This window comes from Plecotus auritus (assembly GCF_963455305.1).
Source record: "Plecotus auritus genome assembly, chromosome: 1".
Taxonomy (NCBI): domain Eukaryota; kingdom Metazoa; phylum Chordata; class Mammalia; order Chiroptera; family Vespertilionidae; genus Plecotus; species Plecotus auritus.
In genome coordinates this window covers 57,734,798-57,759,903 of record NC_137770.1, presented here as the reverse complement: position 1 = coordinate 57,759,903, position 25,106 = coordinate 57,734,798, and the positions used below count along the sequence as shown (strand labels likewise).

General features: G+C 35.3%; 1 protein-coding gene across 12 annotated transcripts in view; it reads left to right on the top strand.

The window, feature by feature from the left end:
* TCF12 (transcription factor 12) overlaps window positions 1-25,106 on the top strand; it is a 385,291-nt gene that overhangs the window by 296,706 nt on the left and 63,479 nt on the right. Inside the window, exon 1 of one of the 12 annotated variants that reach the window (XM_080675435.1) lies at window positions 13,686-13,881. The exons of 10 other annotated variants lie outside the window; for them this stretch is intronic. In XM_080675435.1, coding sequence (XP_080531561.1) covers window positions 13,813-13,881 — 69 coding nt within the window. In that variant the 5' untranslated portion in view covers window positions 13,686-13,812. Of the gene's footprint in view, window positions 1-13,685; window positions 13,882-25,106 lie in introns of those variants that run through there. One more of the 12 variants, XM_080675434.1, reaches the window with a different exon arrangement.

Sequence of the window (25,106 nt, the reverse complement as noted above, 5' to 3'; positions counted from 1 at the left end):
CTTTAAGCGTACCAACATCCGAATTTTTGGGGTGCCAGAAGAAGAGAGAGAGCAAAATATTGAAAACCTATTAGAAGAAATAATGACAGAGAATTTTCCCTACCTGGTGAAAGAAATAGACTTACAAGTTCAGGAAGCACACAGAACCCCATACAAGAGGAATCCAAAGAGGACCACACCAAGACACATCATAATTAAAATGCCAAGGGCAAAAGACAAAGAGAGAATCTTGAAAGCAGCAAGAGAAAAACGGTTAGTTACCTACAAGGGAGCACCCATACGACTATCAGCTGATTTCTCGGCAGAAACTATGCAGGCCAGAAGGGAGTGGCAAGAAAAGGTCAAAGTGATGAATAGCAAGAACCTACAACCAAGATTACTCTACCCAGCAAAGCTATCATTCAGAGTTGAAGGTCAGATAAAGAGCTTCAGACAAGAAAAAGCTAAAGGAGTTCTCCACCACCAAACCAGGATTGCATGAAATGCTGAAGGGTGTTCTTTAAGAAGAGGAAGAAGAAGAAAAAGGTAAAGATAAAAATTATGAACAACAAAATGACATCAAATACATACCTACCAACAAGTGAATCTAAAAATCAAGTGAATAAAAAAATCTGAAGAACAGAATGGACTGGTGAATATAATAGAATCAGGGACATAGAAAGGGAGTGGACTGACAATTCTCAGGGGGGAGGGGGTGTGAGGGGTGCGGGAAGAGATTGGACAAAAAGCTTACACCTATGGATGAAGACAGTGGCGGGGGGTAAGGGTATGGGGTGGGGTGGGGAATCAGGTGGAGGGGAGCTATGGGGGGAAAAAGAGGAACACCTGTAATAATCTGAACAATAAAGATTTATTTAAAAAATAATAATAATAAAAAATTGAGCCATACAAAAAATAATTTAAAAAAAAGAAAAAAAAAAGTAAGCCCATGAAAAGACATATTAGTAAATGTGTATTTGAAATAATTGGGTTTGAGTATTTAAATAATTTGACTTTAGTATAAATACCCCTACTATAATTTTATATATATAGCTGGGTCAGGATAAAAGAGGGTGATTGATCACCCTCTTTTAACCTGGCCCAACTTTTTCATAGAACTCAAAACTAAAAGATAGCTTCTAGCAGCTTGAGAATCAATTCCAACCCAAGTATGATTGTGAAACTGATTCTGTTGAAACATGTGGCATGTTCCTCTCTAAACAAAACTTAAGAGAATCTTCACCTCCTGACTAGAAAATTCACTTTTTCTCTATAAATTTAAGTGAATACTTATGGTTGCTATTTAGTTCCCTTTTTAGCTTTATATGATGGCTAGTATTTTTAAAAATTAACACTTAATAATTAAGTAATAAAACTCAAGTTTCCTGATGTGCTTAATAATCTTTTGAACTATAAAACTTGATATTACTTGAAATCAAGTTATCAGTATCTTTTCCAACATCACCAAAGATATTTATTAATTTCAGAAAACAGTAATACGAGAATTAGAAACTTTTTACTACTAAAGTGGGTTTCATTTATTAGATTTCCAGTGAGAGAAATGTGAATCCATTCCATAAAAGTCAGTAAATATATGTTATGTGTTTATTGTGAATAAATAACTCTTTTAGGCTTTAGGGATTTAAGTATGAATAAAGCATGGGCCTTGTACCCTGTCTTCAAGATGCTTATAGTCAAAAGATAGCTTTAACCTTTGGAAAGAAGTAACTTTGAAGTATTTTTCTGTTGCATAATTGTTGCCCTATGAGCACATAGTGGAGTACCCAGGAAAGTTTTTTGAATTAAATTAAAAGAATAAAAATAGGTACTATGAAGCTATTATTTTATGTTATCTATAATAGGGAACATCATCTGTTAATGACTTCCTGCTGCACATTGTACTTTCAAGCTTCCTCCTTTTCTGGCTATTCAAATCATCAAAAATTAACTTGCTTTGTTTGTATAAGAAGCTGAATTATTTGTTTTATTCCCCCCCCCTCAATTATGCAGTTAACTTCTAGTCATCCATAATAATGGGAGTAACTTTGAAGGGAATTGTAAATTATAGGTAATTCAGCCACTACTTTGTAGTGCACTAGGCTGACCTAGTTCAGTGCTTGGCAAACTGCGGCTTGCAAGTTTGCCGACCACTGCGTAAGGCACTACCCTTACCCAGAAGTTTTGACTTCAGGTTAAAGACATTAGTACATTATTAAAATGTTTTTTAAGTGTTTTTCCCTAAGGCAGTGGTCGGCAAACTCATTAGTCAACAGAGAGGCAAACTGCGGCTCGCGAGCCGCAGTTTGCCGATCACTGACCTAGTTGCTAACATAAAAACATGTAATTCTCACTTGACAGAGGAGTATTGAAAACCAGAATACAGGAAACCTTTACCTAAAGGAAAAAAAGTTATGCTTTCATTGACAGAAAAGGGAAACCGTAGTTATCTTCCCATACTGAATTTCTCATACTAAAATTATCTTCAAGATTTTGATCATTTGTCACTACCTGTTGTCCAAGCCACCGTTATCTCTTTCCTGAATTATGGCAACATCTATCCAACTGCTCTCCCAGTTTTCCTTCAGTCTTTTTTTAACACAGGAAGATCCTTTTAAAATCTAAGTCAGATGGTATCATTCTTTGGCTCAACATCCTCCAGTAGTGTCTGTTATCACTGTAATCCCAAAATTCATAACATGGCTTTCAAAACCCTTCTTATCTATCTCCTGCTACCTCTCAAACTATACCTGCCACTTATTTACCCTTCTGTTCTGCCCTCTTTACTGCTCCTTAAAGATAGCAAGTACTCTCCTGCCTCAGGGCCTTTGCGTTTACTCTCTGCCCAGAGCACACACCCCTTAGTAGCCACATAGCTAGTTTTATCACATACTTATCTCTTTGATGACATACCATTTTATTACTGGGACTCTTATCTGACCATTCTATATAAAATGGCAACGATGCTCCCCCCCATCACTGCCCTTCTCCTTCCTCCTGCATTTTTCTCTATAATACATTACCATCTGATCTATACTAATAAAAGGGTAATATGCAAATGGTCAGGACGCCCTCACGCGTAATGACCGATCAGCAGGCTGCGTGCACAGCAGGCACGGGTGGGCGGGGCCTGGTGGAGGCCACCACATGGCGAGGCCTGGGGGTCCCATGGCTCCGTGTGGTGAGGCCTGGGGGTCCCGCAGCTCCGCGCAGCGCGGAGGTAGGACCCCTGGCTCTGGCCTACCTCTTTGGGGCAATCCATCGAGGAGCCCCAGATGGGTGGGCAGGGCCTACCTCTTTGGGGTGATGGATCACAGGGCTCCTGCACTGTGACAGGGCACAGGCCAGGCTGGGGAACCCCCACCCCCAAGTGCACAAATTTCGTGCTCTGGGCCACTAGTATACTATATAATTAGTTTATTATTTGCCTCACCCAGGAGAAATTTAAGGCAGGGATTTTATGTTGCTTATTGCTTTAGTTCCACCACCTAGCTGCATAATAGATGTCCAGTGAACATTTGTTGAATAAATGAACAAACTCACATGATTAGCAATACAGTCATAGTTCTTTCTTCCTTGCTCAGTTGACTCAGAAAGTATAAAGAGCATCCTGCATTATCTGAACTCAACATCCTTCAGGAAGAACTACAGTATATTTGAACCAATATAGATTCTATAGAACTAATATAAATTCTATATTATAAAACCTTTAGCATGCTTAAACTTTATAAAAGCATAATAGGGCAGGGGAAAAGCTCCAATTTTCTCATCATGAAAGTGAAAGTCTTTTCAGTGGCTAAGATTACTGAAATTCTTCCCATGTACACAGTATAGTCTTACCCTCGATTAGATACATTAGAACCAGGAAAACCTGCATTTGATTTTCCATGTGAAGTTTTATCATTTGATAGTTGTGTTCTTACAATTACATAATCTTTATTCCAGTTTCAACAGTACTAACATAGTCTGAACCTTTTTTTTTATGCATCAGTCATTTAATTCTGAAATAACCAGTGTCGGGGCAACAGGTGTCCTCAAGATCCCATACCTGTTATACCCTGTAAACTTTCCAACCTACATATTCATTACAGCCACCTTTGTTTATAGTCTGCTTAACAATCTCTTTTACTGATCTACTAAATTATCCAGACTAAAGGCACAAAGAAACACTTCACAGGCCCAACTTCTGTACAGTGAGGAGCCACAGCCTACTTAATTAAGACGGGCTCCCCATTGCCTCCTTAACTCTTAGTTGCTTGCTAAAAGTGTAACACAGGCATCTCTGTAGAGGCTTACATGTTTATTTGAAGGACATGGCCAAAAATACTTTATTTTCCATATGATGATATGTTAAACATAATATATTTGACTTGTAGATCAAATTGCATATTAGTGAGAAACAAAAGTTGTCAAATGAATTGAACAAGAGCAAAGTTCAATAAGAGTTGTTACTTACCTCTTGTAAGATAGCAACCTTTTCCTCTTTTTTCTCACTATTTTGTTCTAGACACTAGAAAACTTTTTTAAAAGATTTTAGTTTTAAATTAAACTATTACTAGGTAATCGAAGTGTATTACTAATCCCTTATGAAAATACTTCATTTGCGTATAAATGTTATTAGAATATAAGGCATTTGGATTCTTAGCTTAAAACTGAGAAGTTATAATTATGTTTTTGGAGTCTCTTTTGTATCAGCCTTTCATGTGAGGCTTTAGGCTTTTAATTATGCCACTTGCAGAGATGATTATAAAAATACTAGAGGCCTGGTGCACAAAATTTGTGCACGGGTAGGGTCCCTAGGTCTGGCCAGTGATCAGGGCCAATCGGGGCCTTCCAGCTGCTGGCCGGGGCCTTCCTTCATTCCACACCGCCCTCTGGTGGTCAGTGCACATCATAGCTAGTGATTGAACTCCCGGTTGAACTTTCACGGGGACACTTTGCATATTAGCCTTTTATACATATAGACTAGAGGCCTGTTGCATGAAATTCATGCACAGGTAGAGTCCCTATGCCTGGCTGGCAATCAGGGGCGATTAGGTTCCCCGCCTCCCCACCTCCTCCTTCCCTTGCTCCTTCAGTGCCCCACCGCCACCACTGGTCGCCTGCCATGTTCCTCATCACCCCCTGGTGATCAGTGCACGTCATAGCGAGCGATCAAACTCCCAGTCTCTCGGTAGAACTCCCCAAGGGGACACTTTGCATATTAGCCTTTTATATACACTCAATGGCCAGATTATTATGATCTCTGAACACATAATAATCTGGCCACTCACTGTATATCCTATATAATAAAAGGCTAATATGCAAAGTGTCCCCTCGACAAGGAGTTCAACCAGCAGGCAGGCCAGCCAACCGCCCATGTTCCCTCCCCCTGGCCAGGCTGGCCAGACCCCACCCATGCATGAATTCATGCACCGGGCCTCTAATATATATATGTGTGTGTGTGTGTGTGTGTGTGTGTGTGTGTGTGTGTATGTGTATATATGTGTATATATATATGTATGTATACACACACACACACTGAGTGGCCAGATTATTATGCATTCAGAGATCATAAATTTTTGACCACTCAGTGTATATAGATAGTTTAAGGTTGCTGTGGACACTAGCTATTATCTATGCTAGTGAGTCACAGCCTGGGTCTTCAAAAACAGTAATCTGACAAGATAGAAAATATTTCAGAATACCTATCAAATTGTGTAGTTGATTGAAATAAAATTACCCATGCTAGCCCTAACGAGTTTGGCTTAGTGGATAGAGCATCGGCCTGCGGACTCAAGGGTCCCAGGTTCGATTCCGGTCAAGGGCATGTACCTTGGTTGCGGACACATCCCCAGTAGGGGGTGTGCAGGAGGCAGCTGATTGATGTTTCTCTCTCATCGATGTTTCTGGCTCTCTATCCCTCTCCCTTCCTCTCTGTAAAAAATCAATAAAATATATTTTTTTAAAAATTACCCATGCTAGTTAAAACAACAAGTTTCTTATATTAGAATTATTTCAATTTAGCATGGCAATGCTTCATTTTCCTTTAATCAGAAGTTCTGAATGGAAGTTATATGGCTTTGTTTTTGGTTTTTTAAGAAGGGAAGAATATTCATTATAACTCAGGAAAAAGGAGTTTGGAAGACCAAAACCTTTCAAAATAGGAATTCAGTGTTTTGGGGTGGGGTAGATAATAAAAGGTTTTATTGGTGGTGAAATGGCTAGGAAATCTTGGGCCTAGTTTATTTTAATGCCTTTATTTTGCAGAAATGGAAACTTAGACTCAGGAAAATTCAAGACCTAGCCTAAACTCTCATGCCTCCTAAAACGTGCAGGTGAAATCCAGATTCCTATGTCTCCTGACTCCAAGTCTATTGCTCTTTCTCATCATGACATCATGGCATTTGGAACCTGAGCAGCCTCTCTCACATTACAGAGTTCAAATGAGTGGTAGGAAGACAATACTTCTGCCCTACTGTGTGTAGACGTGATGTAGATATAGAACAAGGAGCTAAACAGATTCCTTTTTCAAAGTTTCCCGTCTGTTTCCCAATCTGTCTGGTACGCAACACTGATGGTTAGAGTGGTATATTGCCTTCATTGGTGCAGCACATCAAACATCAGTCAAACTTTATTTTTGTTTTGCCTTGTTCTACGTTTAACTGTCACCATCTCCTATCTCCCCCTGCCTAATATGCCTGCCTTCAATGTGTTTTCAAAATGAAATATTATTTGGCTTTTGTTGAGAGTGGTCACCAGAAATAACAGTAAGAAACCATATTTTACCCCTAGCTGGTTTGGCTCAGTGGATAGAGTGTCGGCCTGCAGACTGAAGGGTCCCGGGTTCGATTCCGGTCAAGGGCACATGCCTGGGTTGCGGGCTCGATCCCCAGTAGGGGGCGTGCAGGAGGCAGCCAATCAATGATTCCCTCTCATCATTGATGTTTCTATCTCTCTCTCCCTCCCCCTTCCTCTCTGAAATCAATAAAAATATATTTTTTTAAAAAACCATCATACTTTAAGATCTTTTCATAAATTCAGGATCTATGTGATTTCTTCCAATACTTATAGCTGAAATTAACTGCTTTGTTATTTGATTGTTACAAATATGAGGAAGATTATAGACTTATTGCTTAATTAAAGGTATGAAGTATTAAAAAAATTACTGCCACTAACAAGAATTTTTACTGAAACAAATCATGGGTTTTTGGCCAGAAATAACATGTTATGTAGCTCTTCAGATTGCAGATTCTTGAAATAGCTCTAGGCTAAGATGCAGATGTTCTTCAAAAATAATTTTAAAATAGAATAGAATATCTTGGTACTATTTCATTTTTCATAAAGGACCTGGCTCTTTCCAGGTCAGATGAAAAAAATGGCACGGGGTCGGAAAAAGAAGAAAAAAAAAAAAAGACGGCTGGCACTTTTCTAAGGGAGAGCTAACTCAACCCAAGAGCAAATTGTTTACCTTGTACAGATAATTTTTTAAATAGATTTGTTTGCTTACACTTTTTGTTGTTGTTGTTAGGTTGCCTAATAAGTCAATAGTGCAAAGCTTTATCCAGTCTTGGAAGCTCTTCAGAAGTGCTAGCTTAGTAAGGAATTTAAAAACCTGGGTGTCCTCTTCATTCTTCTTTTTTTTTTTTCAACTTGTGCATATACCAATAGGCAGTCCTGTGATTATAGAGCCATCTGCAGGGAAATTATCAAGTTGCAACATACTGGTTCTTTTACCATGTTATTTCAAGTGGTAAATGAGAAACGACAAACTGCAATTCCTGTGGGAAAAGAAATGGACAGCCAAGAGATGCAGGAATTATTAGGGAGGGGGGAAACCACCCCCCCCCCTTAAATATTTCAAGGAAATATGCTTTGTTACAGTTTGTGATTTTAAAAAAACATGCAATTTGCTTTGGGTTTTACATATTTTCAGGAATTACAGTTCTCTTATTTGAAAGGAGTGTCTAATGATTGCCTTTTAGAAGTTTTATATGACCTGTCAGTTCTGTTAGTGTTGATACTATTTATTTACCTCAGAAAGAGATTTATTTGCTTTCTCCTCCAGGAGATATGGTTGTTTTACACATCCTCATTATAGTCATGGTTGTCAAAGGGGAATTAAACAGGTATTCTTTTGCCCTATAAATGCAGTTTAATTAGCTGATTGTTTCCATTGGCTATACAGGTAGGTATTTTCTAATTTGTTAATCATTAAGCATTTCTAAAACTCAAGTTAGACTGGAGATTTTTGTAAATAGATAATAAATCTGATGTTCTTTGTCTGAGACAAGTGATGTTATTTGTGAACTTTAGCATATGTTTTTACTCTGCTCTGAGAAGTGTATGTTTATGTGTGTGTTAATATATTGAAGTAAGTTGTATACCAGTACTCAGACCAATCTGTAATATCATTCAGTATAACTCTGATTATTGGTTTGGCTAAGATTTAGGTACTCACATATAAGGCACAATTAGAACAAACTTTTCTTCATGTCACCTGAATAAAGATCACAAAATCAGTTTTTTTTATTTTTAATATTTTCATACAGTGGAAAGACAATATCTGGAAGTCTTTTTACTGATTGATTGGTATCAGCAAGATGAATGATACTGTTGAATTAGAAAGGTGCACTATATAATTTTAGGTCAATAGCATTATTTTTAAATAATATGCATTGAGTGTTATTGGGTTGGTTTAAGAGGGATGCATTGTTTTACTAGAATTTTATATTCTTAACTAGTGACCTGGTGCATGAAATTTGTGCACATTAAAAGGGAATCAATTAGAGGGAATATTTTAATATTTCTATTTGCCCTTTCTCTATAATAGAAGTGTCAGAGATGAAAGAAAATTAGTAAAATATATATGAAAATCTTCCTCCTGTGAGTCTGGGGCGCGCCACAGGAACCAGTCAAGTCCCTGCCCACCCACATGCACCTCGAAATCGCGCAAGACCCAGACCCAGGCGGCCCCACCCCCATTGGGCTAGATCCAGACCTGGCTGGCCCCATCCCAGTCAAGCCCCGCCAGGTGGGGGGCACAGCCTCACGTCCCCTGGCCCTGGCCAGGGCAGGGGGCACACCTTGAGGTCCACATCAAGCTCCACCGGGTGGGGGGAGTGGCCTGAGGTCCTCTGTCAAGCCCCGCATGGCAGGGGGGCGGCCTCAGGTCCTCTGGCCTGGTGCTGAGGCGGGGGGCGTGGCCTCAGGTCCCCCATCAAGCCCCGCCGGGCAAGGGGTGCGCCCTGGTCCCCTGTCAAGCCCCACCAGGCAGGGGGCGCAGCCTCAGGTCCCCTTCCCCGGCCCAGCGCCACGCAGCCTCAGATCCCTGCTGATAGCTCGTTTAGGCTCATTACGGGAACTCGGCCTCTGCTGTGGGCACAGACATCTTGTGTTACAGGATTCCCCGCATCTGCTGTGGGTGCAGCCATTTTGTTACAGCGTGATGGTCAATTTGCATATTTCCGCTTTATTATATAAGATTTCTTTTTTTGTGAAAGCAATTTTTCTAAATTGTGAGGATATTGAAAAAAGACCAGAAGACCAACTTTATGAACACTTAGGAAGGAATATTTTTTACAAAGTAGTATCTACTAGAAAAATCTGCAATATAATGTTTAGATATAAAACCTGGAATTTGATGTCTGATTTAGTTAGCCAACTAAATAAATACTGCACACTTGGGAGACAGCATGCACTCACAAGTCATCTCTCTACAAGCTAAGTAAGAGGAGGCTTTGAGAAGGGTCTTTTGCTTTGTATCACCCCACTTGTAGGTTCTTTCACTTACTATTCTCTTAAACCTAACTTTATCCCCAACATCCTTTGCAGCCAATAATTTATTAGTTATTTACTTTAATTTCACACTTTAGGAAAATAGAGAGTTCAGACCTGGTGGGGTGGCTCAGTTGATTGGAGCATTGTCCCCTACACCTGGGGGTTGTGGATGTGATTCCTAGGTTGTGGTTTGATCCCCATTCGGGGCACCTATGGTAGACAACAATCAATGTTTCTCTCTCACATCAATGTTTCTCTTTCTCTTCCTTTCTCTCACTAAAATCAATAGAAACATATCCTCAAGTGAGGGTTTAAAACAACAATAATAAAAATTTAAATTAAAAAATGTACAATAAGATTAGTAACATTCAAGGTTTGTAATTCAATTAAATTATTTTGGAAAGCTTTTTATATTTTAGGTCACTCTTAAAACATTCTTGCTTTAAATTCAAAAACAGATATGAGATTTATAGTGATCCAAATATCACAGATAAAGAAGAGCTAATAAAATAGCTTAAAACTGCATGGTTAATTCCAAGAAAGAGTGCATAGCTCTCCAAGGAAGATCTGTCAATGTCTCAATCAACAGAAAAATAAGGAAAAAGAAAAGTTTTGCATAGGGACCTGGAATATAAACTGAAGTAGCCAGGAAGTCCCTACCCAGTAGACTTTTGAAAACATCTTTTCTTAAATCTTCAGTAAAGCAGTAAATTGCTTGGGCAAAGCACTTCATAGCTTTCTCTTATCTAGCTTACGTCTATACTTGATGGCTGTTAGAACGGCAATAAACATCACATCCTGAACCACTGAAGAGGGTAAGCATATTTGAAAATCAGTGAAATCCAGTAATTCTCAAACAAGGAATCATCTGTTTGTTAATAAAAGATGTGTGGCTCCAAGTCATTTTTTTTTTCAGGTTTCTCTGACATTTTCATAAATCATTTTGCCCTTGTATATAGTATCCCATTTGACTCTGAAACTTGGTGATTTTTTTAGATTTTGGACTAGGTAGTGTGACTGTTGAGTCAGATCACATAATCTTAGAATAACGCAAATGGTTACTTAGAATTGTGGATGGAAACAATTCAGGATAAAAAGTGCATGACAATTCAGAGCTCCTATGCACACTGCATGTCGGTCTGAAATCAGGTTTAAAAAGTGGCCCTGGCTCCAGCTGACTCATTTTGTCAGACGAAGTCACAGGATTAACCCTTGACATGCTCCTTAAAAAAAAAAAAAGGCAAAGATTAAACAACTGCATTGACTAGAGCAGCACTTGATCCGTCTATATACATTTTTTCCTGTAATATGATTCTCCATAAGAAAAAAAATTGTGCTGCAGCTGTTATATAGATTAAATTATTTCAAAAAATATTTTGAGGAAGAGAAGACAATTTTATCATAGAAGGTAATTCGTAACTGTGATAAAGAAAATGACTATCTACACCAACCAATTTTAGTTTCTTTTAGGTAAGGTAATTTCAAAAAGATTATATTTTGGAGCAACAAACTTAAAAGGCCTTACCATAATGTACAAGTAAAATATGGGAACATTTTATTTAGATCACTACTAGTTTTTTGTGTGATTTATCATTTTTGAGGAATGAGTTTAATGTCATATTTAGATAGATCTACCTTACCACCACCACCCCTGTTTCTAGACACACTCTTAATTAGTAAGCTGTGTATACCTAGTGAATGTACTATGTATTTGGGGGGAGGAATCTTAAATACACATATATGGATTTTGTATCTGTGTTTTTGAGAAGAGAAATGAAGAGTAGAAACAAAAGCTTTTAATTACTCAACTCTGTTTAGAAACTATTATATTTCACATTCAGGTTTCAGGTTTAACTGCAAACCTTACCTAGTTGTTTAATAAACTGCTTTAGAACAGTAAAAGATTATGCTGTCTGACTTTAATCTGAATTTCTTTTTTACTTGAATATTTGTTTATTCCTTTCAGAATATCAGCTAACTGCCTAAAAGAACTAATGATAAAGTACTAAAATTTTTGCTGTGCTTTTAATAGCCAAGATTGTGTAGTTGGACTTACATTATGCTTTTGTTTTATCGGATAACATAGTACTCTCTCTTTCCTGGCAAGCCCCAGAGAAATGAGCCTGGCGACTGTAGGTGGATTTTTTTTTTTTTTTTAGCCCATATAAAGTTTTCTCAGTTTGGAATGATGATTGTAGGAAAAAAATGTTGAAGTATTGTCAGTGCTTTGTGGCTACCCTTCCCCCATCCTGCTTCAATTTCTATTCAAAAGTAAGGTGTGTGTTTTTAAATTAATCATTAAGAAAGAAGGAAATTTCATTTTAGATGGTTGATTTTCCTTTTTTTAAGAGTAGCTGTTCTGTTAGAAAAAGACTGTGTCTGTGAGAGACTAAAATTTACTTGAATGGTTTTAAGGCATGGCATTGTTAATTGTAAATCAGAGCTTTTTACACAGTTCTCTAAGGATTGAAATGGGTCTTTGTGGTCTCTCAGGAGGGAGGAAGTTACAGACCACTCTGCAGACTGGCATTTTAATAGTCTGCTGTACAGTGATGTTCTTTTGCAGCTGCTGCTTAGTCTTTTCTATATCTGGAGAGTGTGGGGAGGTTTTATTGTTATTCCAATACCATCAGCTTTTAAAACATTGAAGTTAGCTGGCCTTATTGTCTGACTTAGTTTTATTGCTATAATTTGATCAATATGTTTCATAAGAATGGGGGGTTCCTTATAAAATATTTCTAAGTTTGAGTTCTGCTTCATCAAAGGTATCAAAAGTAATGTATCCCAATTTGCAGCCTATGAGCTCTCTTCTGATTAACACAGTACTGTTAGAACCTACAAGGCACAGAGAGAAGCGATAGTACAAAGAAGCTTTGATAGGAGCATATCAGAGAAAAGTTGATATTCTAAAAAATTGTCCACACCAGTTTTTAAATAACAAAATGTGTTTGTGTGTGAGAAATACAGATTTGCAGACAATGTCTAAAACCTTTTGACTGCTAAATATAATGAATTTTTGAAATCTATGAGATTCAAACAATGATTATTTGTTCTTTTTGAGAAATTTAAGCATTAACATTAAAATATATAAATATATAAACAATAATTAACTTAGAAGGAGGAAAGAGTTCAAAGAAACCTTTTTTAGGTTATCAGCCAGAGTGTACATTCTGTCTGTTATACACACTGGCTTTTCACTTTTTTATAAGGGAATACAAAACCTTGTTTGTTTTTTCTATTACTGAATTGCTTAATACATGTTAGATGTTCTAGAAGAGTGCAGCCCATTATAAACTTTTAATTGGTATAATGAGTGAGGAATTTACGGAGCTTTATAACTGAAAATCTATTTTTTGGACTGAACATTTCCATGAAATATGTTCCTTACCCTTCTTTTCCAATAATACTTATATAGTCTTTTTAAAAAATCATTGTTTGTTCTACCTAGTTAAGAGGTACTTACATGACAGGTCCGCTTTCTCCAGGAAGTGATTTTGTACAAGGCTTAACTGCCTAGGTCCTTCTTATTACATGATTCAGTGTTTCCAGTTTCTGATTGCTTGATCATGTGTTTATCAAAGTTGGAAGCAACTTTAGACCATGCCAGATGGTAATGTTGCTAGAGGTGTGGCAAGCTAGGTTTCCCAGCCACAAGTGCTCTAATTTAATTAAAACTAAAAACAGATGAGCAGATCTCTCCGTTTGCCTTTCTTTGAAATAGATAATCTCATATATATGGCAAAATTAATAATTCCTTGGGATATTTATTTCTAGGAAACTTTGCTTTTTTATTTTTTAGCATTTATAAGTGACATGTATTTTTTTTATACCCTAAATTTATCTTACCGCTATTCTCCACAATGCAAGGACTTAATAGAAATTGAAAGAGGTTACTTACGGCATAAACCCTCCCTCTCTGCTCTGTGAGTTGGTTCAGTCCTGTTTTGCATAAGTTCCTTTTGAGTAGATCCATGTGTGGATGCATAGTCCTGAAGACTTAACTCTAGCTGTGTGGATGTATGTCTTGGATAGAATCTCTGTGCATTAGCTGCAAAGAGTAACATTTTCAAAATCAACATGTATTGTGCTTATCCTGTTCCTGGAATGGGCAGCAATTCTTTGATGTATTACTACAATGGGAAAACGGTAAGTCTTTTTTCTTTGTTCATATAGCTTCTGACTGGCTTGTTTAATGGAAAACAGTGTAGATTAACTGCTTTTTACTAAAATCTGTGAGGTTTTGTTTTATAATTCTCTACAATACATTTAGATTGTGTATTTCTTTTGCAAGTAGTGTCAGTAAAGTTGTGTCTTTGACAGTTACTCAATAGTTGTTGGATTTTATTTTTAAATAGTATAGAAAATAAACTTGAATTTTTGAGTTATTGTTTTTAATGCCTGATTTCTTTACTAGCAATGAGCTTGAAAGTACTTTTGTTTTAATGTTTTACTATGTTGTAAACATATAATGTATGTATATAAAGTACACACACATATATAGACAGAGAAGATTCTTTAATGCTTTCTAGATAGAAGGCAAAGATGAAAGTCATATTGGATATTCATAAAAATAACAAGTATGAAGCTCTGGGAATGATTAGGGAAGCAGTCAGCTAGTGAGGGCCGTATTTCCTGTTTGGAGTTTCAGGTCCAGAGCCTGATTTTACTGGGATACCATCTGTTTCCAATCAAACTAGAATTTTAACCCTGTGCAGATTCATAAAATAAATCACTATTTTTCAAAGAATGCATTTATATATTTCCCAAAGAATGTATTTCTGGTCGATTTACAGCACATGGTTAGATGTTTTAAAATAATACCTTTCTGTGTTGCTAAGTAAGACTTTTCTATTCTTTCATTACTTAGTATTAATTATTTAGTATGTTTCTGCAAAAATATCTTTAAGTCAAGGATTTTGTATATTCTAAAAAGACAGTGAATTTCTCTGGAAGAGACAATAGGAGGGAGTTATCTTTGTAAGATACTTGTTAAACATTATAAAAATGTTATACTAATGAATAACAATCTTGGGTTTGTGTCAGGAATTCAGTATTTTTCTCCTCAGTCATTCCCCAAGTAAGTTTTACCTCAGGTGTCTTATTAAATACTTACATAACTTTAGTGTTTTGGTGGTGGCGTGGGGGGGGGGGTTGGTTAGGAGTAGAGACATTTTTTATGTTAATGTGTGAAATTTTAGAGGAAATTTAATCATATTTCCCAAAATAGGTATAAAAATCAAGCTACATTTGTCCCTACCCTTTCTACCACTTGAATGTTTTAAAGTAGCATACAGGATGGGGGCAAAAGTAGTTTAACAGTTGTTTGTGCAGAAAATAATACAATAATTGACAAATAATAATGCAAGAATAAACTGTTTCACATACTCAACAACTGTAAACCCACTTTTGCCCCACCCTCTATGTTTCTAACCAGGGCATGTGAGAATTAATGAAAGCACTTCTTCATTCTCTGATTGCTTCGGTAAGGCCTCTTTGAACTCTGTTAGCATTTGGTTGTTAACTTTTGTTAACTTTTGGGTAATATTTCTTAATAGAGTGTAATCAAACCAAACTATCCTTACTTAAACTCATTAAAAAGTATGTGTTCACAGTGCTGGTATAGGTAGAGCTTTAGAAAATGTGAGAGGTAGATTATGATGGGGTAATATAAGTGAAATTACTTGATCTGTATATATATTTCCTTGGCAACTGTCTTTCAAATATGAAAATATTTTTCTTTTATGTTCAATTTTAAGTAAAATCGTCTGTTTGAAGGTGGTGGTGGTGGTGGTGGTGGTGGTGTGTGTGTGTGAGAGAGAGAGGGTTCAGTAAAATTAATTATACGGGACCCTTGAAGAGAGACTATAACTCAAATTGAGTTTAGATTTTATTCTTTTGAGAGCACAGATCACTCTATTACAACATTTCTCTTTGTTCTACATTGGAGGGGAAGGGGGAGCAACAGCTTTGATCTTATTAAGTATTTCCAGGCTTAGTGTAGATGACAGAGCTAGTATGGTAGAGAAGTGTAGCCTGAAATTGATAGCCTGCGCCTGATACAGGTCAGAGGTGACTTTTATGTTCCTGAAAAATGCATAAAGAGATGATATATTTATTGTCTTAGTCTTCTCTATCATAAGGCCCTGTGGTCTTACATGTATTTTCGTATATACATTTTATTTTTACCACTATCTAGCTTTTTATTATTACTCTCTTACAACTCTTCAATAAGAAAATCATGTGGTATGCAATTACATTATCCTAAGACTATGTAAATTCTTCAATCTTAGTATATATTAGGAAATGCCTACCTACCAATGCTTTATAGTAAAACTAGCACTTTAAGTTAATATTTCTGGACCTGAAATATACTTCCTTATTTGAGTCATGGAATGTTTATATAATTCTCATAGTAAACAGGTTAAATTTAAGCTCACTATTTGATACCATTTTATCAATTTGTTTTAAGATGATAGGGCAGATTAATATTTTGAAATGCTAATTAATTCACATTGATTTTATTTTTACGATTCCATTACGGGTATTGTGTGAGAGCAAGAAATCCTAAGTGATACTGGCTTTAAACAAAATGCCCCCCCTTTTTTTGTTTTGTCTTTATTTTTAAATTTTCAAGTTGATTCTATATATTTTGATAATAATTGGGGTATTTTAATAAGACTGACAGACTGTAGGGAAAAAAATCAGAGAAGAGTCTTTTCATATTTTATTATTTAAGATTATGTGGCCATATTGTATTGTTGGAACATAACAGGCTTGGACACCTATATGCAGAAAAGAAAAGCCAAAAATATTAACCCTATTTTCCCACTGTTTGAGAAGTGAAGGGGTTAATGTTCTGAATCATACATAGCTATAGTTAGCTACATTCTGTATCATACTGTAAGATATTAATATGTGTTTATGATAGAGGACTTAAAATCAATTGAATATTATTTATTTTTTTGAGATTTAAGAAATAACAAAAAGAAAAAAAAAGTAAAAAATAGGAAGGAATAATGGGTTTCTGAACTCCTTATATATAAAGGACTTGGCCTGCATTCAGTTTTCTCATTGATATGACTAAATTGTGTCCTTTATGCAGAAAACTAGAAAGTCTTAGGGGTAAAGGAAGAAAGGTTTTGGGAGGAGAAGATTCCTCCTGTTTTCTTCACATTGAGGATTCTGGAGTTTCTGCCTTTCTCTCATCTGATCTGTCTCCATTTTCTAGGCCTTGAACTGAAGATGCTGCAAAGTATTCCAGGTATAAAAATTGCAGCAAGCACAAACATGTTGCTCTTCTAATTGTATCAGGGGATTATTTTAATCTTATTAGAGACAACATAGAAACCCAAGTTTTAAAACTCAAGCTTAAAGACACATTTTGAATATTGAGCTTCTTTGTATAGAATCTGGGAAAGGAGAGGCAGGAACCAACATGATTATAAGGGCTACTCTGTGTCAGGAACTATGCTGGGGGCTTCATGTTTACCTCATTTAATTTTTGCATTTATTCTATCATTTATCTGTTGCTAGCCTTTTATAAGTAAGGAAAATGAGGTTCAGGGAAGTTAAGTAACTTGCTCAAGCCCCACCCAGTTAGTAAGTGCTTAAGCCAGAATTGAACCCAGGTCTCTCTCCCAAGAGCAGGTTTTCTCTTTTATATCATCCAAGAGCAAGCAACTAGTCTCCATAGCAAAGGGCCTAACTTCACTTATCCTTACTACCATTTATATCAAAACATACTGCAATGAAAAGAAAATGTAACAGAAAAACACTGGGCCATTCCTAAAAATAAATAAATTAATTAATTAATTAATTAATTAATTTTGATCAGGCTAGCAATTTTCTGAATGCTAATTGATGTGGTCAGTCAAGCAGATTTTTATTTCTGTTTAAGATGAAGAACTTAAAACTATCCTAAATATGTTTAAAAACTCAGGTTTCTTCTTCTAATAGAACTTGTAGTACTAGAAACTGGTTTAGCAGAGTTTTAGCACCTTTCTGCCCACATAATTTGTATTTCATAAGAAGTAGAGTCTCAAATACCTAAAATTGCATTGTAAATATTTCTAAGACTTATTTTTCAAATAAACATTTTCACTTAATAAAAGCACAGAAACCCCTGTGAGAGTGTATAGAACTACATTTCTGTCTTGTTGGGGCTTTGCTGCTAATTAACAAGGGAAAGAAAACACAATTAAATTAATTCAAATTTCCAGGCTGTTTGTGGGCCCAGTAGAGTTAAATCTAATGTATATTATGAGGAAAATATGAAGTCATTTAATAATTCTCTAAAGGTAGAATACTAAAGACATTGAATGAAAAGGACTTCTTAAATCTTATTTGATTGTTTTTCCCTTTACCAAAAATATCTGAGACTATATTCCTGATATGAATCCAAGGTCTTTTTTTTTCTGATTCAAGTGAGCACAAATATCAGTGAGTTAAAACTATAGGCCCTGCCAAGAGAGTATGTTGTCACTGATCAACTTTATTAATGTTAGAAAGAAGTTTATGTCCCTTTTGACTAGTTAATAAACATGTTAAAGAAAGGGATCAGGTGCTGTATTGTTGGATCTAAATTTCTTTATAATGCAGGTAACTAAGAAGTGACCCTCATTGATTTGTTCAAGTACTCTTATTATCCTAGCATACAAATTTCTCAAAGCCAATCTCTTAAAAATTTCACAGTTTATCTCTCAGGAAAATTTTGTGGTTATTATAGAAATGTTAGCAGTTACAATAAAGAGCTAATGAATTATGCCCAGTGCTGTTAAGTTATAAAAATGTGCTTGATTTATCTAAGAAGTTTTTCTCACAATTGAAAACCAGTAATATTCAATTATGCTTGTTAGACAGCAGAAGTAGCAATTTTAAGAGGTTGTGTACCAAAATTGAGTTCTTTTTTTCTTACTGTTATTAGCAAGGACATTTTACTTCACCCTAAACATGTCTCTGGAAATTCTTGAAAAAAGATACTGTTCCTCTTATTTATGAAATTATTGAAAATATAAACTTACCTTTTATAGAAATTATCATTGTTTTAGCAGGCTAATTAGGTAAAAAGAATCTTCCATAGAGATGGTTTGTATGTCCCTGAGTTAGTCCTTGTGCTTCAGACATTTTGCTTTTTAATGCCTTTTGGTTTCAGTTCTTATGGTATTTAGTACTGGAACTATCCAAATAGTTTCTCCCTAAGTTTGCAATCACCATAAAATCTATTGTCGTAGATTGTGCTCTATGGCAGAACTTGTTTATGTAATATTAAAATACTAAAAGCACTAAGGTATTTATCAAATCTGTCATTTGTGTATTAGATATGGGGGAATCCTTTAATTGGACTGCTGTTTCATAGATTAAATTAAATGTTTTAATTACTTTTTCTTTGGGGTTATGTCGTTTTAATTTTGATTAGAGAAGGAACAAGGAAAGTGGGAAGACTTAAATTTCAGAAACTTTAAAGTTTTGCCATTTAGGTTAAAGATGCTTTTTATCTGAGTGTATACATAATATCACTATTTATAGAAAATAATGGATCCAAAGTGATCAGAAGAATAAATAGGAAATCATTTTTAGGAAATTTCTTTAACTTTCTCTTAACACTTATCTGGCATTCTTATCTGAGTGAGTATAATTATTAAACAACTTATCTACTCTTTTTTAAACAGCTTATTTTTTACTAAATTCAGGTCCCACAAAATTCAGGAAGCTGTTATTTGTGTGTGTTATTATGTGTGGAACCTGCATAGGTAATCAGCAATAACTAAAAAGTAAATCTTATAGTAATTACTTAGTTTTTCTTTCTTAGTTTTTGAGTGTTAACTCTTAAATGTGCACATTTTAAAAACTATTGCCCCCCAAATTTAATTAATAGTATTTCAGGATTTGACTTGCGTTGGTATTTTCTTTTTCAGGTTTTAAGTACAAGCTTACAAAATTTTGTATTGTTTAAAATAAAATATAAGATTAATTAAATGGATGTTCCTGAACATGATTTCACATTTTTATTTTAAAATTCTGATGGTAGGATTAATTAGCCAAATGATTGTGTTTTATTTTGTTATTTTGGTAAGTTGATAACAATTGTGCTAAAGATTACTTCTATTTTTAGCATAATGTTTTTTACATATTGGACCTTCATGTTAGCATGTATTAAAGCATTTAATGATATTTAACATATTATAACTTAAAAGAGAACTATTCAAAGCATCTTGACAAAAGAACAAATAGAAGCTTAAGCATATTGAAATCTTGGTAATAATTTCTGTCAGAACATGCTCAGAAAAATGGATAAGCTTCTCTATCTTCCTTTCCAAATTAGCTGAAGGTGTTCCCAAGGTGAGAATTTAGGCTGATTATGGTCTTGATGGGCCTTGGAGCTTATGAGACTGCTAGAATATTTCTTTCAAAGCAATTTATGTGATTTTAAACTGTTAGGTAAAGAAGAGTGATCTACACCTGTATTGCTCTGTAGTAACCACTAGTCACATATAACTAAATTAATTAAAGTTTCATTTCCTCAGTTGTACTATCCACCTTTCAAGTGTTCCATAGTCACGTGTAATTAGTGGCTGCTGTTGTACAGCACAGATATAGAACATTTCCATCATCACAGAAACCTCTATTGGCCAGTGCTCATCTAAAGCATTCTTCTCATTTTCTGTAGAACATATCTTAATTAGGATATACATCTATTCTCACTCTTCATCATTTGGAATATTTAAAAATATTAGTCACCATATAGGATGTGAATCTATTTTAAAAAGCATGGGGAATGACATTGTCTTTTAACTCATCACTGGGTGTGACAAGATAAAAGAAAAGATCATTTTAGCAAAAGCTTTTTACTTCCTTACATCTTTTCTCAATAAGCATCAGAAAATAATTATGCCTCCCTGCTTTGCATAGATGTTTCCAATATTAATTACATGAAGGATGCATTAAAATCAAGAGCACAGTACACAGCTCCAGCCTCTAGAGTTAAACAAAGTGGCTACCCTGAATTTGGGGTCATCCATATGACTGAACTGAACCTTCCAAAGAGGAAAAAGGGAATCTATTTTTGCTAACTTGACTCACATTGGTTGTATGGGCTAAAACATTCCAAGGATAATTGTGTGATCACTATAATTGTAAATATTCATTCCTGGTGTACTCTATTACTTTTAAAAAGTCAATTTGGGTTGATGCGATGAGATCATTAAAGATATTAATGTGGATTTGTTCTTGAACAGTGAAAGGGAGATACTCTAAGATTTTCAGTTATATATTCATTCAAGTTGGAATAAATGTTATGGTTCTATTCAACAGACACTCAAATTTTCTGTCACCATTCCTGAAGGAGAAAATGTAAGTGCTTGGGAAAGAAGAAAGATAGTCTCATGATAGCTACTGTGAGCCTGACATTCATAAATGGCGCTAGAATTCTAAAGACAATTTCTAAGTACCACATTTTAATAGAACATCTTAAATTACTTATAGTTTTTTCTATTTCTTTTTAATAGTTTGACTTCTGGTAGATTTTAATCATCTTGAAGCATACATATTCTTTTAATTTTGAGATTGTTTGTTGTGATACGAAATCATACTTAAGATTTAAATATATGATTAGATCATTAACTAGAAAAAAAAAAAACTGGCATCTATGTGCAGGTGATCAGATGACATAAGCAGTCTGGTTTTAATTTGTAGCCAGTACTGATTGTAACTAAAAGAGACTTGCTCTTTTTGTGGAATTGGCTGACTATTTCCCTGCATCTGGAGTTAATAAAGTCTTTGAGACCACATCAGTTGCGCTTTGCCGCAAGAACTCTTTGATCTGAAAAATCAAGACTGGCACAACTGCTGCTTCATAACATTGCATCTATGTTTTTGCAAGCTATGGTTAAGATACCAAAAGTAAAGTTCTTTGGCTGGGTTAGAAATGCTGTTAGATGGGCCTCTCTAAGAACCATGTTTTTCAAAACATTTTTATTAAGATACAAACTTTGAACTTACGTTAGAAAATATATGATAAACTTATGGTAGTTTAGTTTTTACCATTTTCATTTATAAGATCTATCATTCAAAAGTCCATTTATTTTTTCAAACTCTGTTTATAAAAACTAACATTAAAAATAACTTTACCTCTAAAATGAGGCCATTTTATTTTCTCTGTATACTTGCAAAATGTTTACAAGAGTAGGCAAGTCTCTTCTCCTTGGTGTGATTTATATCAGTTTTTCTTGCTTTAACGACAGCCATCTACTAACCATTATCTGATCAGTATAGTCTTTATTTGACAGCAATTTGTAAAGCAGTAAGGTGAGATTTATCTTTTTATTAAAGTAAGTATATTTTGTTCGAAATACAGTGAATTGAATTGTAATAAGGACAAAGAAATATAAATTGATAGATTATGTATAAATTTAAACTGGCAAATTATGTAGGTTTTTTTGTGAAATGACATCAAAACTGGAGTTTTTTCATAATTATCAGTGGGAGGCTTACCTACTGTTTTAGTCTATAACCTGTATAGAAATAGAGAATTTTTTATTTCATACTTTCAGATCAGTGATGATGTGTATAATAAATAAGCATTTGCAACAAAACAAGACATGTTCTAATGCTGGTTTCTAAATTTTATTCTCATTGTATTTTCTTGCTACATCTTTGGATTTACTTTATTTTTAGTTGTTTGTGGTTTTAGCCTACTTTGGGAAAATCGATATATAAAGGGAATAGAGAGCATCTATCTGTGGCTGAATTTAGACACTGAATCTTGATTAAAAGAAAAAAATACAAAATTCCTCTCCTGAAAACTTTTTCTTGCCTATCATAGCCTATATAATACATTCCAAACACATTTGTGTATACCCAATTATTTCTTTTTCACACTGTTTTTATGTAATAACACTAAGCTAGAAAACTCTATTTAATATATACACTGAGTGGCCAGATTATTATGATCTCTGAACGCATAATAATCTGGCCACTCAGTGTATATCCTATATAATCCTATATAATAAAAGGCTAATATGCAAATTGTCCCCTCGACCAGGAGTTCAACCAGCAGGCAGGCTGGCCAACCACCCATGTCCTCTCCCCCTGGCCAGGCTGGCCGGACCCCACCCATGCACGAATTTATGCACTGGGCCTCTAATACACACACACACACACACACACTGAGTGGCCAGATTATTATGTGTTCAGAGACCATAATAATCTGGCCACTCAGTGTATATTAAACCATTATATATGTACATATATGAAACATTTTATCTACCATATTGCCCTATCTAGGATCCTTCTGGATAATTTATAAGAATATATCTTGTCCCAAACTTCTCAGGTATCACAGGTGTATTTTTACCTTTGGGATCTGAAAGGTAGGGAACTAACCTGAGTTCCTAATTCATTAAAAAGACACACCTGTGCAAGTATTAGCACAGGTAGCAAGAGTAAAAATTGGCTTTTTAACCTTTTATGTAGATGAATTTTTCAGATAACATTAGACAGCTGTAAGAAAAAGTATTTGAAGACTGAACAGGGATAATACATAGCATTATAACTGCTCCTATAAGAATGATACTATTAGCTAATACTTGGTGAATGATCATTGTGCTAAACATTTTATATATATCATCTTGTCTGATCTTCCTACCAACCACCTGATGCAGGCAGGTACTGTTAGCACTATCTTTCAAATGAGATAGTTGAGTCTGGAGGGTTAAGTAATTTGCCAGAAGTCTTTACAGTTAGTTAATACCTCAGTGAACGACTAAATGGAATATAAGTGATAGTTTATGAAAATAAAAAATTTGGCTCCCATTGTAATCTAAGTGTGTGCTTCCTCAACATTTTTTTATTAGTGCATAGAAATATGTGCTCAGGGTAAAAATATCAAACTGTGTGGAAGGGCATAAAGTAATGTCCTCCTTCCCAGTTCTAAGTCCAGATGTGTAACCATTAAGTTTCTCATATATAATTCCAGAAATTTCTTATGCTTACGAAAAAAAATATGATTTTTTACACATGCTCCCATAATTTTAGTTAATGGGACTCTTAAGTGGACTCTTAGGATTTCTGCTTAAGTGGACTCTTAGGATTTTTATTTTTGGATTGAATCTTAATGTACGTATTCTTATCAGACCAAATAAAAGAAGTGTTTTATACACTGTTCATAATACACCTTTCCATTCTACCTGACTCCTGCTTTACTTTTACAGACCATGTATTACCTTAAATGTATTCTTTTTTCTTCTTGGTCTCAGTGGTCATCATGTAAATGGTTTGATCATGTTCTGAGTATTAAAGTTATGTGGCCCCACCGGTGTGGCTCAGTGGTTGAGTGTCGACCCATGAAGAGGTTGCTAGTTCAATTCCCGGTCAGGGCACATGACCGGGTTGTGGGCTCGATCCCTAGTAGGAGGCATGCAGAAGTTAGCTAATTAATGATTCTCTCTCATCATTTACATTTCTGTCCCTCTCTCCCTCTTCTTTCCTCTCTCTGAAATCAGTAAAAACATATTTTTAAAAAAGTTATTTGGTTGACCCTTTAGTTTTCCAGAAAAATGCCAATGTTGTCCATTTGCCAATTCAAAATGTTCATATTTTGCTTATCTGAAGCAAAGATGTGCCCAAGGAAATTAGTGCTGCTCTGACAAATGAGTTTTTTAAATAGTAATAAAGCATAGTTGCACTTAATCTAATGTATTTTTTAATAAATCTTGTAGCCCTAACCGGTTTGGCTCAGTGGATAGAGCGTCGGCCTGCGGACTGAAGGGTCCCAGGTTCGATTCCGATCAAGGGCATGTACCTTGGTTGCAGGCACATCCACAGTGGGGAATGTGCAGGAGGCAGCTGATTGATGTTTCTCTCTCATCGATGTTTCTAACTCTCTATCCCTCTCCCTTCCTCTCTGTAAAAATTCAATAAAATATATTTAAAATAAATAAATCTTGTAACAGTGAAAAGAATGAATTTTTATGATTAAACCCAAATTTTATTTCATGCTCTGTTCCAAAGACATTTGTTTCCATCATCACATTTTGAATTGTGAGTTTATATGAATTTATGTCTTGTAAGCAGAGTCAACATTTATGACTTTATTCAACCACCTGGTATAATTGTCACACAAAGATATATTACAGGAATATAAGGTGGAGCAGGTTTACAGTTATGACTACACAAAACAGTTTATTCTTGTATTATTATTTATTAACAATTCCATTATTTTTTATACAAACAACTAAATCTATTGCCCCACCCTGTATTTGGAGTAGTATTTTTCTCTAGTAATCAGCTAAAAATAAATGTGTAGATAGTAACCAAGTTAGACATTATTTATGTGGATTTAAGCAGTTTCTTTGGATCTGTGTTAGGCCTTCGTA